Source organism: Euprymna scolopes, chromosome 45 (genome assembly GCF_053919585.1).
Source record: "Euprymna scolopes isolate OS-2025 chromosome 45, ASM5391958v1, whole genome shotgun sequence".
NCBI lineage: Eukaryota > Metazoa > Mollusca > Cephalopoda > Sepiida > Sepiolidae > Euprymna > Euprymna scolopes.
The window spans coordinates 35,442,934-35,463,912 of NC_136526.1; the positions used below are offsets into that span (position 1 = coordinate 35,442,934).

Below are 20,979 nucleotides of genomic sequence, written 5' to 3' on the forward strand. Positions count from 1 at the left end.
ATATATCTATCAAAAAGTTTGACGCATGTTCAGGTAACCTACATATAGAATTTCAAGTGTTTAGACCCAAAATTGGCGGAGGAGTTTGGTAGAGTCTACAAAGGTCAACTCTTTAAACTTTGACCTATTAGCAGCCACATTTTCGCCCCAAAAACCGATGATAAAGCTTGCCATATGTCTGAATACCCTTTATGTAAAATTTCAAATGTTTAGGCCAAAAATTAGCTGAGGTCAATTTTTTTTTATTTGACCTCAATTTTGACCCCGTTAACATTTATTGTTTTGGGTTTAAATCAAGTCCCAAACGTTTGATCCATGTACAAGGAACCTACATCTAAAATTTCAAGTGTTTAGACTCAAAATTGGAGGAGGAGTTTTGTAGAGTTTTCAAAGGTCAAATTGTTGAACTTTGACCCCTTGACAGCCAAATTTCTGGGTGAAAACCGATTAAAAAGATTTTTCCAAATCTCAGCACCCTTTATGTCAAATCTCGAGTCTGTAGACTTAAAATTAAGTAATTTGGTTGGGAAATGTACACACAGACAGGCACACACCCAGACAATTTCATTATATATATATGCTGGTTTTATTTTGTTTTCGAGTTTCCGATTTTGATGTTTCGAGTTTGATGAACGCGGACGATTTTTTTAGGGATGATTTCCGCCACCCACGTTACCGGTAAAATTGCCAAATAACCAAAAGCACAAATCTTATTGAAATAAATTAATAATATTTTCGGTATTTTTTTTACGAGAATACTCAACGTAGTAATTTTTCATATTAAAAATGGCTTTCGGAATAAACACCTACAACCTCGAAAGCCGTTTTTAACATGGGAGGTTGGAGGGTGTTTATTTCTGAATGGGGGAGTTTGGGGGTGTTTTTACTATGCTGGGTACTATCGTAAAAAAATACCATATTTTACCCCGTAATTACAAATCTTCTTACTTGTACAGTTTAATGAAGACATTAAAAAATGAAAATATCGAAAAAAAGTTTAAATTGTACGTATCCGTTTTGACATGAACATCTCCGAAAAAAAAAAAAAATTCACTTAATTTGATCGAGTAGTTTTTTTTTGTTGTTGTTGTTTTTTTTTTTTTTTTTTTTTTTACAGCAGAAAAACACATGTTTATGAGAGCGCATTGAAAGCAGGCATCTTGGATTTTTCAAAAATTTTTGTTTGAATGTTAGAACACGCCACGGGAGATAACTCCAGTTAAAGCGCCGACACTCCCTCTCTATCTTTAATACTAACTTTTCTTCCTAAAAATCGAACTTCTTTCTTGGTATCATAACAAATTGTTTTTTCGCTGTAAAAAAAAACAACAAAAAAAAAACTATTTGATGAAATTAAGTGAATTTTTTTTTGGGGGGGGGGAACTTCATTCCATACCGGATACGTACAATTTAAACGTTTTACGATATTTTCATGTTTTAATGTCTTGATTAAACTGTAAAAGTACCAAAGTCTTTTACTAAGTTGTACATTTAATTGTACATTTACATTTTCTGCGAACCTTATTTTCAGTCGCCATCTTGAAATTCCACTTCCGTCTTTAAGAAATCCCAACGTCAGTTTTTAAAAGAAGATATTTAAAAGTAAGTATTATTTGAATTACTTTGTTGGACGATTTTCCGAAAAACATACTACGGACTTTGTAAAAATGTTTTTTTGTTGTTTTTTTTTTTTTTTAAATTAATTAAACGATTCATTCAGCAATGATCTAAGGTAAATGTATTCAAATAATAAATGGGTTTAGTTAATTTTAATTAATATTCAAAGCGTCTACAAACTTCTTTGGGTGTTTGTATTACAATCTACGAAAAAGTGCTAAAAATTAAGAAATATACCAAATAAATGTTACCAAAAGCAAGATAAATTACTCTTCTACCTATCTGGAAATGTGTTTGGTGGTTTTATTCACTTTAAAACGGTTAATCGGTTTGAGAATCATACAGTAGTTCTTATTTACAATGTCTCCCCACGGGACAGAGTTAGACACCAGGGTCGTTTTTTAATGTGGAGAAAAGGGTCAAAAATAAAAATTGTCTCAGTCGTGAAGGATTTCTCCTCCACTGACAGAGAACAAGAAATTGAAGTGCAGCATCTGAAGAACAGATACTACACTAGTTTAGATGCAAACAAGATAAATGGTGACACGGTGTTCCCCTAAATATATACAGTTTGGAAAATGAGTTAAAACTCAAAAGAAAAGTATACAAAATACAGTTAGAAAACCACTAATATATGTTACCGTGTCATGTCATATATTGAGTGGGCTTCTAACAGTCAAACTTTACATATTTAGGGGATCAAAAATGGATAAATAAAGACAGGGGACCTAGCTTTGAAAGCCGATTTATCAATGTTTTGTAAGTCTCCGCCTACTTTTTGATTGTATTTAAAAGATTAAAGACTAAAGTTAATTTCCAAAAGGAAAAAAATATATGTACACGTGAAAAAAAAAAAAAGTTATGAAAAATGTTTTCACGGCGAGCTAAGCAATTCAGCTAAATTTTGAAGTTAAATAAATTCATTGTAAAAATCCCTTAAAAGATAAATATTAGTTTTCTGGGTCTATTTCGAAGATAATTAGTAAAGTCCTAGGATATTGAATTAAATAAATTAAAAGAAAACACCTTGTTTGTACAAAACATGAATTAATTAGCTAAAAAAACCGAGTGATTCTGACACTCGCAAAATGCAAAAAACAACAGGAAACCCAAAATTCCAGCCAGTCGAAAGACTGTAAAAATGACGTCACATAATTAAAAGGGGGATGCTAGTTTTCTTTCCCCCCTCCCCCAGACGTGCATCCGTACGTTTCTATTCTGGACGTTTGTATAATTTTTCCATTTTTTAATTGAATTATTTTTCTATGTTCCTGTTTTTAACATTTTTTTTTTCAAATTATTGTTCAATATTATATAAAAAATTATGTTGCATCGAAAGTTTCACATTTTTTCAAGCAAGGAAAATATTAAAATCTTACGCATAAAAATTATACAAAACCTGTAATTAAAAAAAAAGTAGAAATATTTTTGCTATTATAGGTTTTTTGTGTGAAAATATTAAATAAACAATGCTTAATTCAATGATAATATCGGTAGTTCGAGAAATTCATTTTTCTTCAAGTTATATAGAATTCATTAATACAGACTTTAGGGGCTTTTATCGTAATGTCCATGTAAAAATTAATTTTTATTTTAATTGTTATATTTTACGATGCTTTATTTTCATAAAAAAAGCAAAAATAGATTCATTTTTTTTATTACTGAAAACCATAACTTTAGTAAAGGTATTTTGTTTAAACAAAATAATAATTTCCACTAAGATTTAAATAAAAATAATGGGTTCACTGTATTTCGTGCTCATTATTTGATAAATACTGAAAATGTCATTAAAATTGGTTAATTTCCTGACTTGATTTTTTTAAAAAACATTATTAAATTTTTTAAAAATATTATTAAATATTAAAGGGAAGGGTCAAAGTGTTCATTCATTTTGAACAAGGACCCGTGGTGCAATGGTAAGAATACTGGAAAAATTCAATTGTAAAAGTGATATTCTCCTGAAGGTTGAAGGTTCAATCCTCAGTGTGGGCAACCGAAATATACATTTGTGAATTACTTAGAACCTCTATCCAGTCATGGCTGACAAAACAAGAACACACTACCCCGTGAAGTAAATAAAGGGTTCCGCTCAAAATTTCGTCCAGATTCCCGAGTTTGACAAGATACACCTGAAGAAGGCTGGAGGTTACATCGACCGAAACGTTGTGAAAATCACACTCAAGATGAGAACAGTAATCCAATGAATAATGATACATAAATAAATGAATATTCGTATTTGTTTTATTGAAATGAAACAAACAATAACTCATCTAGTGTCTACTACCATTTTTTTTTTTTTTTTTGCTCAACACACACCTCCAAACATCTGGGCAACGCGGGGCACCCAGACTAGTTTGTTTATAACATACACTATATATATGGCAATATATAGTTCATAAAGATGGTTTTGCATGTACTCATGTGGAGTAACCTGGGGCAATTCCGTACTTTTGCTTCGTTGAATTCTGACACAGGGTTAAGCATATCAAGAATTGATATAGATAAAGCAAATCTACACTCAGTTCAATTATCATACAATAGACTAAGAACAAATAGAATCAAACAGATAAATAGAAAAGTTAACTTTAAAAAATCATTCAGTACATATGAGAATGGGGTAATTTCATACCTTCCATTTTATAAATATATAAGGTGGAAAACATCAACAAATTAAGATAGAAATAAAGCCAACCAGTAAACTAAGCATTTATTTAACAGCATAGAATAGGCATAAGTGTGATTAGAAAAGAGAAAAGTTCAACTTCCAATTATCTCAAACAAAAGACGAATTGCACAAGCCTAAGTTTATAGCAGTAGAGAAACTTTCAAAAACGTTTCTTTTGACTTTGGAAGGTGCCCATTCAAGGTCGCCATCACTGTCTGCATAATTGCTGTTTTTTTTTGTAGCTATTTGATGTCAGTGTCCGACTCCGACCTGTCAGCATTTGCTGTCTAATACATACTTTTGGTGTCCTCATACTGACTGTTCTTCAACCTTGCCCTCGAGACACTGTCTTCTGTTTTTTTTATGCTTTTTTGAAGTCACTGCAAACATTTAGCTGAAGCCAGGACTCTCTCTATACTGCCTTTTTATGGCACTTTGTCTATTGGCATCGTTTTTTTCTTTCAGACCAAGCCAGCATGAGTGTCAACTTTCTCATGAAGAAATCCTTCATAGTCTTCTTCATTGGACTTTGTGATTGTAGGCATTGGAGAAATTAGGGTGGGTCATTTGCTGATGTGGAAGGCACTTCTACATATTATGTTGAAGGCATAGATAGCACAGCGGCACATGATTTCCATCTGAATGTTGGTGCCAAGTCGACTAATAATAGAGGGGTGCAGATTAATCAAACAGTGCTGCAGAGTCATACACAAAGGATGTCTTGACGAAACAAAATAATTATTCTAAGAAACATTAAATAGTAGAGAGAGAGTGAAAAATAATGAAAAATATATATATTCAAAACAAATACAAATAACATCTACATAAAACACGATACATTTCAACAATCGTACAACATAGCTTAATAGTAGACGTTTACGCTTCTGTCCATAGGGTCCCAATTTTGAATCTCACTAGATTCGTCCACTCTGATGAGTCATAGATGACGAAACTCATGTCAGTGGATAATTATATTTAAAAATAATATGTATGCTGCTCCTCATTTGGGGGGTACCAAATTGGTCAAAGGGAAAATTATTCCCAACTTGCATTTAGGTAAAAATACTCTTTTGTATAATTCAATTCAAAACAAGTATTGCAAAAACAAAAACAAATAACATATACATATATATATATATATATATATATATATATGTATAGAGAGAGAGAGAGAGAGAGAGAGAGAGAGAGAGGGAAAAATCACTAGTAACAAAAACACACCCAAGAATAAAAATTTTCGACAAGATTATGTCCGATTAGAGCTTCTGCAGGTCTTCATCATGCCATAATACGCCATAGGAATATTTAATTTATATAGTGATATGTGTCACATCAGTGACTTGTTTGTTTTTCTTTCAAGTGATGTGAACCCTAAATTGCATGACCCACTGTCTATGAATGGAATCAATTCAAAGAACTTTTCGTCATGGTCATCAACAGTTGGTTAAATATGTTTGACTCAACTTGTTCCGGTCTAGTTAAAGTCGATTATGATCCATGAATGTAAATAAATTTTTGTCCAACTTAGAGGGAGTTATCGTTTTTGAGATGACTAGCATGGGACTGTTCAACTATTACTGTCAGCAAATTGAGAATGAAATGAAAATAAATATTTTAGGAACATCTCATGTAGGTAAACTCCAGATATATTCTGTAATGCATTGTTAATCAAATATCGGTAATACGTATTAGGAATTCTAAACTTTTATATCCATTGGATTAAGTCAGTTGTACTGTCAACTAGAAATTTAAATCAATCGATATGATGACAAGGTCCTGGATATGACCTTAACCTATATCCAGTGGTGAGGCCCCAGCTTGCGGGCTTTGGGGAGTGTGGAGCCACTCTTTAATTGCCATTGCTCCCAGGTTCACTCTGACCCGGAGTGGTAGTACCTGTTAGGGTCCCATCTATGAGTTAAATAGAAACCGACTTGAAAACAACAAATATATTCTATCAAATTTTTTTTTCTTCAAAATCTTTGGAGTTGGCATTAAATAACCTGAAAAGGGTTGATATGTCGTAAAACAAAAACAACCAACCAAAAAATATGATGACAAGTTTGTCCTTTATTACTTTCAGTATTAAGATTATATCCAGTTTCAAGAATGTTCATTGATATGGCAGATTCTTTATAGAATTTGCTTTTGTTCTAAATGAAATAACTTAAAGTGTGCTTTTTGTAATGATTATTTGCTAAGTAAACTGTTTCCTAATTTTTTAATAGGATTTCTTCTATACACTTTCTGAATGTCTTATTATCTTGTATTTTTATTCCATTTTAACCCCAAACAAGGCACAGCATCACTTAGATGTAGGGAGCTACTATCGGGGACATAAGTTGCAGGGATACTATGTAGGGAGATGAGCAGCAAGTTGTCTGTTCACATTACACTTCTGCATGTCAGTACAGTTGGGAAAGAAGAATCCCAGAAAGGAGTTCCAAAGTCTAGCAGTTCTGGGGAAGAAAATATTGGAGTAGAAGGCTTTCTTACATCTAGGGATCTCAACTGTGTAGGGGTGGGATTTTGCTGCTTGTTGAGTTTGTCAGAGGTCACTACGTCGAGCAGGTACAAGTGCATGTAGTTTTTCAGAGTATTCACATGTAGAATAGGTAGAGGGATGTAACATTTCCTCAATGGGACAAAGGCTGAAGCTTAGATGACAGTTCCGGACCAATCAGGTTGGCAACTCACTTTTGACTTCTGTCTAGAATGTAACATCCCAAATGTGACAACAATATTCCATACATCGGCGAATGGTGGCCTTATAGAAGTACAGGATACTTTCAGGCATAAGTAACTTTCTAGCATGGCAGAGAGAGCCCACGTTCTACGCAGTGGCCCTGGCAATGCTTTCAATGTATCTGTTCCAACTCATGTTCCCTGTGAACATTAAACCGAGGAGTTTAAAAGAAGTACTTTATAAATGCTGTATCATCATTAATGTGAATTTTTCATATCTTTTGATATTATTTAGTGAAAAGGGTTTTGGGTTTCAGAAACCATCATTCATTGTATAATGCAGTAGAATACATTCAGTCTCATTTGCCATTTTATAATGTGGATTATACATATGGATCTTTTCAAGAATGATGCAAATTATGAACTTGTAGAGTTGAATGTAATAATCAAAGAAGCAAGCGCCCACGTGTGTGTGCCTTGTGTGGCTATATGACTTACCTTCAGGTGGAATCTAAGAGAGAGAGAGATTAAAGATGGTGGTCATGGCTTTATAAGGTGTGGTCTCGTGGAATGGCATAATGATGAAATAAATCTCGTTGTACAATAAAAATGCGAGTAGAAGTTCTGTTCTATTCTTTTTTGCTGAGGCAACAACGTATTAGTTCCCTTACAATGTTACAATTGTTGATCATTAAAAGCGGATGAGGAATATTTCATTTAGTTGATTGATTATGTAATGTTATATATATATATATATATATATATATATATATATATTGTTTATTATTGAAAAAAAGATTCTCATAATGTATTGGAATTGCATAAATATATAAAGTATGTTTAAATGTGCTGATTACATTTTTTTTCTTCATTTACAGATGGGAGGATGATTTTTATTTAGTTTGACACTGAACGAGGAAAAGTCTACACACACGAATAACTACCAATAACTGACAAAATACACAAAAGCAACAAAAAAGCATATCATTGCAAAATTTGTGCACCTAAAATTTCACAGAATCAGAATTATAAACTCACATGATTCAAATGTACAAATATTTTTGTGAAACTTGTGGAACCGCATTTAAAGGCAGTTGCTATGGAAAACAAACATTCCAACAGGGAATAGATAACTAAATACTAATGTCTTATGGATAACATGAAAATATCTGAATGAGGGACTATTAACATTTGTTTACAGAATAATAGAGACGAATGATTTCACAGTTAATGCGTCATCCTTTCTGTATACATGATTAGAAATCAAGATTTATTTTAGCTGAGAATGTATATAAATCAAGTTTATCACATGTAAAATCCTCATTATAATAGCAAGAACTGCTGTACAATAGAATGCCATACCTCCTGGAAAACAAAAAATTTAGAAAAATGAGTAGCTATAATTTTGTGATTCTTTTTAAATTGCATTTTCAAGCAGTTATGATTTGAAAAAAATTGGATACAAACACATGGGTGACAAACTTCAAAGTCAACTTCATAAATTGTAGACAACAGCATTTTCTATTGAATTCTGGTCTGGAAACTGACATGCAAATACACACAGGTGAAAAGCCATATTCTTGTCAAGTGTGTGGTACTGCATTTGCACAAAGCGATAACTTAAAAACCCACGTGCGAATGCATACTGGTGAAAAACCTTATTCCTGTCAAGTTTGTTATGAGGCATTTTCACAGAGTAACAAACTGACAATTCATATGCGAACGCATACCGGTGAGAAGCCTTATTCGTGCCAGGTATGTTTAAAATCGTTTTCACACAATTCTAGCTTTCGCCGCCACCTGCTAATACACACAGGGGAGAAACCATATTCTTGTCAAGTTTGTGGCAATGCATTTTCACAGAGCGGGAAACTTAAAACTCACATGCGTGTGCACACAGGTGAGAAACCTTATTCTTGCCAAGTTTGCAGTTCTTCGTTTATGAACGTTGGCAATTGGAAACGGCACATGCAAATGCACACTGACGAGAGACCGTATTCTTGTAAGGTTTGCGGCATTGGAATCTCAGACAGGGCAAATCTACAGAATCACATGCGAATACACACAAACGAGAAACCTTATTCTTGTGACGTTTGTGGAACGGCATTCTCGCAGAGTGTCAATCTGAAGGTGCACATGCGGATTCACACTGGAGAGAAACCATATTCCTGTGAAGTTTGTGGAAAGACGTTTGCACACAATTTCAGTCTTAAGTCCCACATGCGAACACACACAGGTGAGAAACCATATTCTTGCGAAGTCTGTGGACTTTCAGTTGCAAATAGGTCAGATTTGATAACTCACAGAAGAACACATACAGGTGAGAAACCATATTCTTGTGAATATTGTACGAAAGCATTTTCACGGAGCACCCATCTTAAAAGACACATGCGAGTGCATGTACTTTAATGTAAATGTAATAATTGTGGAAATGCAGCAAACGATCCTACACACAGGTGAGATCTCCCCATGCTTTGCTAGAACAAAATAATATGACATCTTTAGAAAGTGAGAGTGTTTAAATTATCTAGTCAACATCATCCTCAAACGATTTTGCACAAAGGTTTGTTAGGACAATCTCATATGAGGATACTTTACATGTAAACCCTGACCAAATGTTCATAATATATTTTGGTATTCGACCCCCCCCCCAAAAAAAAAAAATTCTGTTTTTTTTTTTCGCCATTTTGAATATCACTTTTAATATTCTTTTTTTTAAAGGGAGGATTTTTTCCCGCGATTATTTAAAAAAAACAAGGTCCAAAGAATGTACACTATCCTGAACATGTCAATAACTTAGCTTGCTGAAGTTTGTAAAATATTTTTATCAAATTTCTTTTAAAGATAAAAGTAAACAAAATACAATAAATCATTGTTTCAATATGACCTTATCTGTTTTGTTTTGTTTTTCTTTCACTCTTTTTGTCTTCTGCAGTGCTCTCGGCTTTTCCAATATCTCACACAATGTAAATAGTTTTCTTTTGGTTGATAGAGTTCTTGTAAATAAAATCGCTGATGGTGCTCATTAGATAAAAACTAATTCTAGCTTTCTGGTTCTTTTATTGCACTTACATTTGGGTTATGATACTTCAGGGCTAAAGGTGCCGACCATCAGATCAATGGTTAAGTTTCAATCCTGGCTTGACACACTTGCTGGTTTAACCACACTGATGAGGTATAAACTGTAAAACCGCTGTTTATGAATAACTATATATATATATATATATATATATATATATATATATATATATATATATAATAAATTCCACAGCCAAACAACGTCACAGCCCACAAGAGCCATGACAGTCAAAGAACCGGAAGTCCAAGACTCGAGTTTCGCCCTCATTTGGGCTCATCAGTTAGACACATTCGAACTCAGGATTCGAAACCCGAGCCTCTTGCATGCAAGGCAAGCACTCTACCAACTGAGCAAACGCCCTGCACATAAAATTTCAATTAACCAACACAGATCAAGCAAACCGCGCTGAAATCCGACTGTGAAATGAACCTACTTCGTCTCATCAAGGGACGCAGTCATCCAACCAGCTAATAACCCCAAGCTGATGTCTCACAAGTAGGAGTTTTAACTCGAAAGGACGATGCCATCCAGCAATACTAACCAAGCGAGCAACTTATGATAGGATTTTCAGAATGTGCGAGATTGTATATAATAAATTCCACAGCCAAACATATATATATATATAATGAAATCAAAGGAGATGCAGTGTTTACCTGATATAAGCAATGGTAAACTTAAATCTAACATAAATACTAGTATTTATATATAGATATTTTAATTTCCAACCGGAATAATTGTATTCAACTGGATTTACATTTGGATTTGATTCTAAGGAATTATTTTTGCCTTTTGGATTACCTTTGAAAGAGTCTTCATGCAAGCTGCAACTTTATACCCAGTTTTTTTTAATTATTTTTTACATTCCTTACATTTTTTCACTCGTTTTTAAAGGATGTACATCTTTGCAATTTATGACTATAATAAATCGTGGTTTTACTTAATGCCATAACCAGCAAATTCTAGCCTTGTTACAAATATAATTTGCTGATTTATTTCTGTCCTCTAATGAAAAGAATAACAAGAATAACGTTCTTTAAAACTCCACAAAACAAAAACTTTGTAAATTGTTTTTCAGAGTATTCAGTCGAACAATAAATTTGATTGTAAGTTTCAACTTACAGTTTAATTTCTTTTCGCGTATATATGTATATATATATATATATATATATATGGTTAACTATATTTTCTTATTCCTGTTTATTATTTCTCTTTTAATCTCGCATATATCTCATTACAGTTTGCAATACATTTGTATCTCTTACTATTTCTTTCAATTTCTCTTTCTGTTATATAATAAGAATAGAACAATTTGAAGTTTAAAACACAGTAAAATGACGAATCACTACCTAAGAACATTAAAAATCGCTATAAATGTTGCCCCAAATTATTCTGTTCATATGGTAAGTTTTCTCTATTGTGCTAGAAATCTACTAATACCTGAAAGTATCCTGTACCTCTGCAAAGCCACCATTCGCCCATGTATGAATTAGTGTTGCCACTACCACTCATCTTTCCTTATTTAATAGGGTCCAAAGAACAGGCTCCAATCTAATAGGTCACGCTTTGTCAACTAAGATCCAACCCCTGTCCCATCACACTAATGTTGCATCCATGTGTCTGTTTTATGAGTATTTTAATGTTTGTTTGTTTTTGTTTTACAGCATATCAACCCTTTCCAGGTTATTTAATGCCGATTCCAGTGATTTTGAAGAACAATTTTTTAATAGAGTATACTTGTTTTTTTAAATTGCCATTGCTCCCAGGTTCACTCTGTCCGACTTGGAGTGGTAGTACCTGTTAGAGTCCCAACTATGGGTTAAATAGAAACCGACTTGAAAAAAACAAACATATTCTTAAAAAATTGTTCTTCAAAATCATTGGATTCGGCATTAAATAACCTGAAAAGGGTTGATATTCAACAAAACAACCCGACCAACCAAGCGAATGTCAGAACGAGGCTCGTCTGCAAGACCTACTTATCTCAGCTTCACCCATTTTTCATTTAACTTCTTTTTTTGCACATGTAGAAAATATATTATTTCTATTTGGAAATCATCTTTAGGCTTTACTCTTTCAAATGCAATCAAATAGTAATCGGAAACCTACAAAAAAAAATGTCCTCCTATCAGTTTCCGCCATTAATGCAGGTACCTTGTAATTGTAAATTATCCTTAATGTGACTCTAAAGTTTATTCTAAAACAACAAAACTAATCTTAAACTCGTTTTATTTGAATTCATCGGACTACTGTTATTATCTTGAGTGTCATTTTCACGTTTCGCTCGATGTAACCTCCAACCTTCTTCAGGTGTATCTTACCTAGATGAAAAAAAAAAAAGCAGTTGTGAGATGAATCCAAATAATAGGAATAACCAGTCCTTATCTCAAAAATTCAGAAACCTAATCTTAAACTATTAGAAAAATCATTGAAACGCTTAAAAAGATTTATTGGTATTTGTACAGTTTAACCAAAGCATTAAAAAAATGAAAATATCGAAAAAAGGTCATATTGTACGTATATGTTATGGAACGAAGTTCTCTGAAATTTTTTTTTTAATTTCATCAAGTAGGGGTTTTTTTTACAGCGAAAAAACAATTTGTTATGATACCGAGCAAAAGGTTCGATTTTTAAGAAGAAGAGCTAGTAATAAAGATGGGGAGGAAGTGTCGGCACTTTACAGAGAGTTATCTTCCCGTGGCATGTTAAAAATTTCCATAATGGCTGACTTTAACACGCTCTCATGAAAACGTGTTTTTCCACTGTAAAAAAAAAAAAAAAATACTCGATCAAATTAAATGAAATTTTTTTTGAGAGATCCTCAGTCCAAAACGGATACATACAACATATCCTTTTTTCGATAATTTTTTATTTTTTAAGATCTTGATTAAACTGTACAAGTACTGATTTATTATTTTAAATACCATTTTTTAAAATTCCATTTTAAAATGTTCAAGTTATGGCACTTCTGCATAATAGTGATATGAGGCGAATGTGTGTATTTTAGTTTCAAGAACGGCTGACAGATGTTATTTGTCAGCCAAAAAAAAAAGGGGTCAATACCACTTCCTTTTCTAAAAGTGTGTGCAAACTAAAATTATATTTTGCTACATTTTTATACAATCTTTCTGTTCAAATATATATATATATATATATATATATATATATATATATATATATATATATATATATATATTATTCAATTTTCACCCCAAACAAGGCACAGTGCCACTTTGAAGCAGGGGGCTACTATCAGGGACTTAATTAGCGGGGTCATTATGAAGGGAGATGAGTAGAAAGATGTTTGTACCCATTACACTTGAACTTCTGCATATCAGTACAGTTGGGAAAGCAGAATCTCGGAAGGGAGTTCCAAAGACCCGCAGTTCTGGGGAAGAAACTATTGGAGTAAAAGGCTTTCTTGCATCTAGGGATCTCTACTGTAAAGGGATGAGACTTAGTAGCTTGTCGAGTTTGTCGGGGGTAGTTACGTCGGGGAGGTACAAGTGTTTGCAGTTCGTCAGAGCATTCACCATTAAAGTATTTGTAGAACAGTCAGAGGGATGCAACATCTCGTCGATGGGACAGAGGCTGAAGCCTAGATGACAGTTCAGGACCTATCAGGTTGGCGACTCTCTTTTGAACCCTGTCCAGGAGCGAAAGACAAGCAGCAGATGCACCAGCCCAGATGTGACAACAGTACTCCATACATGGGCGAATGGTGGCCTTATAGAGGTATAGGATACTGTCAGGCGTAAGTAGTTTTCTAGCACGGTAGAGGGAGCCAACCTTTCTTGCAGCAGCCTTGACAATGCTCTCAATGTATCTATTCCAGTTCATATTCCCTGTAAACGTTAGGCCGAGGAGTTTAAAAGTTTAAATATATATATATATATATATATATATATATATATATATATTCTTAAACCTCTATAAATGCTTCATGTTTTTAAAATTATATTTTGCTACATTGACAAAAGAAATTATATTTTGCTACATTGACAAAAGAAATTATATTTTGATGTATGTTTATCCAATCTTACAGCGAAAAAAACTATCTGTGTAAAAAAAAAATTAATCTTAAACTTCTATAAATGTTTCATGTTTTTAAAATTTGATATATGTTTATACAATCTTACTGTAAAAAAAAATCTTTCTATAAAAAAATTATTCTTAAACCTCTATAAACGTTTCATGTTTTTAAAATTCTATTTTGCTATATGGACAAATAAAATTCTATTTTGATACATTAAATCACTCACTGAAAAGAAATATTAATACATTCAAATTATATTTTGATACATTTTTTTATTCAATAAATGTTTCGATTTTCATATATTTGTGTGTGTTATCGTAAACACTGGTTTATATTTGAGGTTCACTCAATTTACGTAAATATAGGGGATGGTACCCTAAATCTATGACATCACCTTCTTATATCTAAAAATTTTGAATAAAATAGAATACGTTGGACGTGTCGAAACAATGGTCAATGTGATGCCTTCAGTATTTTCTACCTTACCTGTGATTTCGTTGCGCGAGCGTACCTGAGAAAAATATATCGTAACAAAAGTCTGCTGGTTGTGCGTGAGCGTATCTTGGAAGAAATATATCTCATCAAAGGTCTGGTGGTTATTTAAGTAAAAGGAAGAAATAAATTAATGTCTGTAAGACCACACACATTATATATATATATATATATATATATATATATATATATATATATATATATATATATATATATATATATATGTATGTATATATATTATATATATATATCAAACGGGCAGAAATCACCAGCATCGAGGCCATGCTGCTGAAGTCACAGCTATGCTGGGTCAGGCATGTCTCCAGAATGGTGGATCATCGCCTGCTCAAGATAGTCCTATATGGCAAACTCTCTAATGGCCGTCGTGACAGAGTTGGTTGGTTGGTTGTTTTTGTTTTCTGGCATATCAACCCTTTTCAGGTTATTTAATGCGGAATCCAGATACTTTGAAGAATACATTTTTAATAGAATATATTTGTTGTTTTCAAGTCGGTTTCTATTTAACCCATAGTTGGGACCCTAACAGGTACTACCACTCTGGGTCAGAGTGGACCTGGGAGCAATGGCAATTAAAGGGTGGCTCCACACTCCTCAAAGCCTGCAAGCTGGGGCCTTGCCACTGGATATAGGTTAAGGTCATATCCAGGACCCGTGACAGAGGGGCACCCCGGCACCGAAGAAAAGATATAAAGACTCTCTGAAGAAGTCCCTCGGTGACTGACACATTGACCATCTCCAATGGTCTGCTCTCACTACTGACCATGTTACCTGGCGATGTACTGTCCATCAGGCTGTCGCCTCCTTTGAGATCTCCCGCACAGAGAATCAGAGGGAGAAGCGCTGCATGAGAAAAATTCGGGAAGCCCCAGCAGCCACACCTGACGTGACTTTTGACTGCAGCTGCTGTGGCCGAACCTGCTTGTCCCGCTCTGGGCTCATCAGACACAAGCTTGCCTGTAGTCTATGTGGAAAATCTCCTTCAGAGAATCTTTATTTGTGTGTGTGTATGTGTGTGTGTGTGTAATTGTATCAAAATCTAATATAAGATCATGCATAAATGTGCATAAACAATCATATACAACAGATATGCAATAGATACTAAGTTTATTTACAAAATATACAAAACCTTGGTTGGGTTAAGGAAAAGTTTTTCAAAGGTAGTGACGTCATCACCTTCGCCCATGATCTGTTTAAGTCTTAGAAAGTTTGTAATCACTGCGGTTCCACTATACAATATTTAACTCTTTTGGGTGGTGGTTGTGTTGTGTCTGTATCAGAATCGTCTTATATGACAATACGTTCTTGTGACGTCATTTCCGGTGACAGTACCGGGATATTATAAGGTGTAGTATTGGGCATTGGTGACTGAGTCGGTGTGTACGGTTGAGTGGAAGAATCAGCTGTGCTCGTGTATAGAGCAAGTTCTTCATCAGTTAGATCTGTCTGTTGCCATATCTGGGCAGGAGCTGATAAAAACAGCCTATCCTGCCTTGACAGAGTACAAAATAGACTTCGTGGCTTAGTGGGGGATGCCCTTTTCTCTACCCTGCAACCTCTCTCCCACAGAAGAGACGTTGAGAGCATATCCTTGTTTTATCGTTATTTCCATGGCAGGTGCTCGTCTGAACTCCAATCTCTCGCCCCATCTCGCCAATCTTTCACGAAAAACACCCGTCTAGCTGAATCCACTGTGAAAAATTTCCCCCACTCTATATCTGTGCCTAAATCAAAACGCGGATTCCATGAACAAAGCTTCTTTCTTAGAACTGCACGCCTGTGGAACTCTGTTCCGTCTGCCTGCTTCCCACCGGACTACAACTTGGATGTCTTCAAGTCCAATGTTAACAAATTCCTAATGAACCGCCCCCTTAATTAAACACTTCATCAAATCTCCACACTAACGTAATGTACTTGCAATAACCCTTATCCCTGAGTGGTTTCCGGGCCTTGATAAGTGGTGATCACTGTGTAAAAAAAACAAAAAAAAACTGGGCATCTATGTGCTTTACACATGTGTGTTACACAATACTGTGATTGTGTAACACACATGTGATTGTGCGTTTGGATCCAATCTACATGGTCCATCGATTTCAATGGTTGATTGTTGTGATAGTGTAGTTGATTCGCTAGCTAATGTATTCACCTCTATCTCAGTCAACACAGTATATAGTTTGGATGTACCTATTTACTATGCCTCCCCACGGGACAGAGTTAGACACCAGGGTCGTTTTTTAACGTGGAGAAAAGGTACAAAAATTAAAAAATTGTCTCCATCGTGAAGGACTGATCCTCCACCGAAAGAGAACAAGAAATGGAAGTGCAGCATCTGAAGAACAGATACTACACTTTGATCTTGACCAAAAGGCCAAGTCGTAGGTGGTTTGGTTTTCCTCTCTAGTGTGTGCATAAGGTAACTATTATTTTTAAAGGATTGTATGTATGGACGTCATATAGTTAGCCACATTAATGGATTGAGTTCTATTATTCCCCAATCCTTCAATTCCAGCATAGGATGTCTAGTTGTGTTTATAAACATTCTGTTCATTATCGCCTCCTTCTTTCCTGCTACATGCCATCAAGGGTCCTCGTTAGATATAGATAGAGACGGAGTAGGCTTAAATTGCTTCCCGTCACCCTGGAAAAATCTCATCAGTATGCCCTGTATTTAAGAATTCAGGTGATCGCTCATCTCCCTCACAGTACATGCCAATAAATCTCCTGTGCGTCAATGGTAAGTTGCTGGAATCTGTTTTATATAGAGAAGTAATCAACCATCTTAGCAAAAATAACCTTAGTGACACGCAATATGGTTTCCATTCTGCTAGATCTACAGCAGATGTGCTTACAGTTATATCTCATAGGATTAGTGAATCTCTTGACAGAGGCTACCTTTCTAGGGCAATCGCTCTTGACATATCAAAGGCCTTTGATAGAGTATGGCAGGAAGGTTTACTTCACAAGATCTCCAGCTACGGTATAGCTGGAAATGTCTTCTCAATCATTTCTCTCTGATAGATTCATAAGAGTAGTGGTTGATGGGCAGAAATCAGAAGCTCTTAGTATTAATGCTGGAGTCCCTCAGGGGTCCATCCTGGGCCCAACTCTTCCTGATCTATATTAATGATCTTCCAAATCACATCCTTACATCATTCGTAGACATTTATGCTGACGACACTACTATCTATGGTAGCACATCTAAGACGGTAAATGACCAAGTTCTCTCTGATTCTCTCTCCTCTGATCTTGAGCAAGTGGTACAATGGGGAAAGAAGTGACTTGCTACTTTTAACGCATTCAAAACTAAGTTTTTCTTTACATCATCAACGCTCTGATCCACATCTGGCATCAATTGAAATGAATGGCTCTCGTCTTGCAGAGGCCTCATGTTTTGACAAGCTTTTGGGCTTGACCATTACTCCTGATCTAAAATGGAACACATACATTAAATCTGTTGCCAAGGCCACTGAAAAAATGGTGGGATCCTTCTATTGATCCAGTAGATATCTCACTGCTGATGCAATTCTCTATCTATATAAGAGCCAGTTACGTCTAAGGATGGAGTACTGTTGTCACATCCAGGCAGGAGCTGTTAGAAAGGACTTATCCTGCCTTGATAGAGTTCCAAATAAACTTCGTAGCCTTGTGGGGGATGTCCTTTTCTCTTCCCTGCAACCTCTTTCTCACAGAAGAGATGTTGCGAGTTTGTCTCTACTTTATCGTTATTTTCATGGCAGGTGCTCAGCTGAGCTCCATTCTATGGTCCCCCTTGCCAAACTTTCACAAGAAACATTCGTCTAGCAGAAAGCACTATCACTAGTTTCCCCCACTCTTTATCTGTGCCGAATCCTAAACGTAGATTCCATGAGCAAAGCTTCTTTCTTAGAACTGCACGCCTATGGAATTGTCTTGTTTTTTCTGCTTTCCAGCTGACTAAAATATGGTTGTCCTCAAGTCTAACGTAAACAAGTTTTTGATGAGCTGTTCCATATAAGTTAACAAATTTACCGAATCTCCATTACTAATGGTTACTATATTGTCCAATTTCTACTGCACACTCTATAACCCTTATTCTCGAGTGGCCTCTTGGCCTTGATAAGTGGTGATGCCTATGTAAAAAAAAAGAAATGCTCATTCTGATAAGTTTCCGTACCCTCGAGGATACATTTTCCCCTCTTCTACATTTTGTGGTGTAAACCACATCTCATCCATATAGATAATGGTCTTATTTACACATGATCCATATGTGAAGTTGTCCGATGCCTGACACCACATGTGGCCACAATTCATTAGTCCATTACAGATAGATCATAATACTTACCATTTCCCAGTATTCGAGACTCCTGTTATATTGAATCTGTTTATTTTAGGCCATATCTTGTGACACACCTTAAAAGTTTTCTTCATGAAATCTAGTGGATCGATGGAATGGTGCTAACACCAGGCCTCATAAATGTCCAGTTTTCTGGATTGGCCAATATCTGTTACTGTCCAATAGGAACAGGTCTTTTTTTGTTTGATTTGTTCATGAATAGGTGTAATTTTTGTGTAAATTACAGTTGTTGATCATATCTGTATTAATTAGTGGTTTGAATTGTAAACTTTTGTGTTTTCATTTGTAAGTGCATGCATCTCCTTTCTAGTTTCTTTTTTGTAGGTAATTTTATCAAATCATGTATGAATTTCTTATCAATACAGTCAGGTATCAATTTGGATTACTTTTTATTTGTCTTCTGTAATTCTTATATGAATATCTTCACAATTTCGCCTGATCAGATATTATTTGCTCTGTTTCTACTCATTAATTATGTTAATATTAAGTATAATTAACTATAATTAAGTTATTATTATATTTATTATAATTATGTTAATATTAAGTATAATTAACTATAATTAAGTATAGAAATTAATTGTAATCCTCATATATATATATATATATATATATTGTAATTTATTCTGCGTTTCATCGAACTATAGGATTCGTCAGGCTTATGCACGAATTGTGTGGTTGCCTCTTGCTTTTATATATGTTGAGGATTTCTAGTTGGCCAATCAGCTTTCTAGTATCCACCGCGCCCCTTTCTATCAGCCAATGGGCATGCATTTTATCAAACAAAGGATCTGTTTTAGAACTAGGTTAGTGGTTTTAGGTAGACGTTCTCCTTTTCTTTTTTTTTATACATTTAAATATACCTATGTGTACACACATATACATGCACACATATATATATATGTATATATACATATGTGTGTGGTCGTTTATGTATATTCATGTTTATTTAATTAATTTATTTTTTTTTGTTTGTTTTCTATTGTTATTGTTAGTTTTAAAGCTATTCTGTATCGCTATCCTAGAGTAAGTTTTATTTTGTGAGCACAGTTGTTTGCTATTTCCCGCCTACAGTTTAATAGATTTTGAGGTTCTTTAAAGTACAGGATAGAAAATTTTTCATGGAGGCATAATTTACATGGGTCGTCTAAATGTCTGCATGTGGTAGCTTGTCTCATTATTTTCCATTCGACTACCGGCGAATGTCCGCTTTCTTTGAGTTCCCAGTATTTATTCGCTATTGTTGTTTTTATACGGTGTTTTTTATTTTTGAATGTGCTTTTGTGGTCATAGTATTCAGTGTAGCTTAATCGCCATGTATATTTTATAAATTACTAACTAGCTCTACCTACGTATTGAGCACTTTTGAAGTAAATACTTTAAGTTTACGCATAAATCTATACTTTCGTATATTAAATTTATGTGAATAAATGAAGTAGTTATATATATATATATATATATATATACATATATATATAGCAATACAGATAAAAAGATGGTACGAAATTTTTAAATACCTGTTTGTTATTTCCTGGATTACTACGTCTGTTAATTGGACATATGTTGGTTTTCCTCTGTAAGTTGTTCTACGTTTCATTGTTGATGTTATTGGATATACGATATCCATGTTAAATTTGAAAATGGTACAAGGAAGTAATAACATGATAGACTTTTTCTTTCTGTTTTTACCATTTACCTTGTGATGTCATGCTTTACTATAATAATGATTATTATTATTCGTATAAAACACAGCAATTTTGTAGTTTTGCTTTCATGTTGTGTTTTATTTGTATTTTACTGTAGTCCCTGTTTTACTTGTGTGTGTGTATGTTTGGATTCTTAATCCGGCAGGTGGATGTGATGCGTCTAGTGTATTAGGTACAAGTTAGTGTTAAGTTCATGCTTGCATGCCTTCTCGCTTCCAGCTAACACCACTGGCTAACCTCATGGTGAAAAGGGAGCAGCTATGCATACGTCTTCTCTGTCAGTACATAGTCTCTCTATCATCAACTCTTACAGTACCTCCACATTGGCCACACGGTCACTGGGTGCCTTGTGGT

At 34.4% G+C, this 20,979-nt stretch overlaps 1 protein-coding gene across 1 annotated transcript; it reads left to right on the forward strand.

Moving 5' to 3' along the window:
• The first annotated feature begins 1,114 nt into the window (after positions 1-1,114).
• Positions 1,115-9,858, forward strand: LOC145269422 (uncharacterized). The gene is made up of 2 exons (XM_080125105.1): positions 1,115-1,602; positions 7,846-9,858. Exon 2 carries the CDS (start codon positions 8,516-8,518, stop codon positions 9,374-9,376), a length of 861 nt encoding a protein of 286 aa, XP_079981231.1. The 5' UTR covers positions 1,115-1,602; positions 7,846-8,515; the 3' UTR covers positions 9,377-9,858.
• Positions 9,859-20,979: the final 11,121 nt, after the last annotated feature.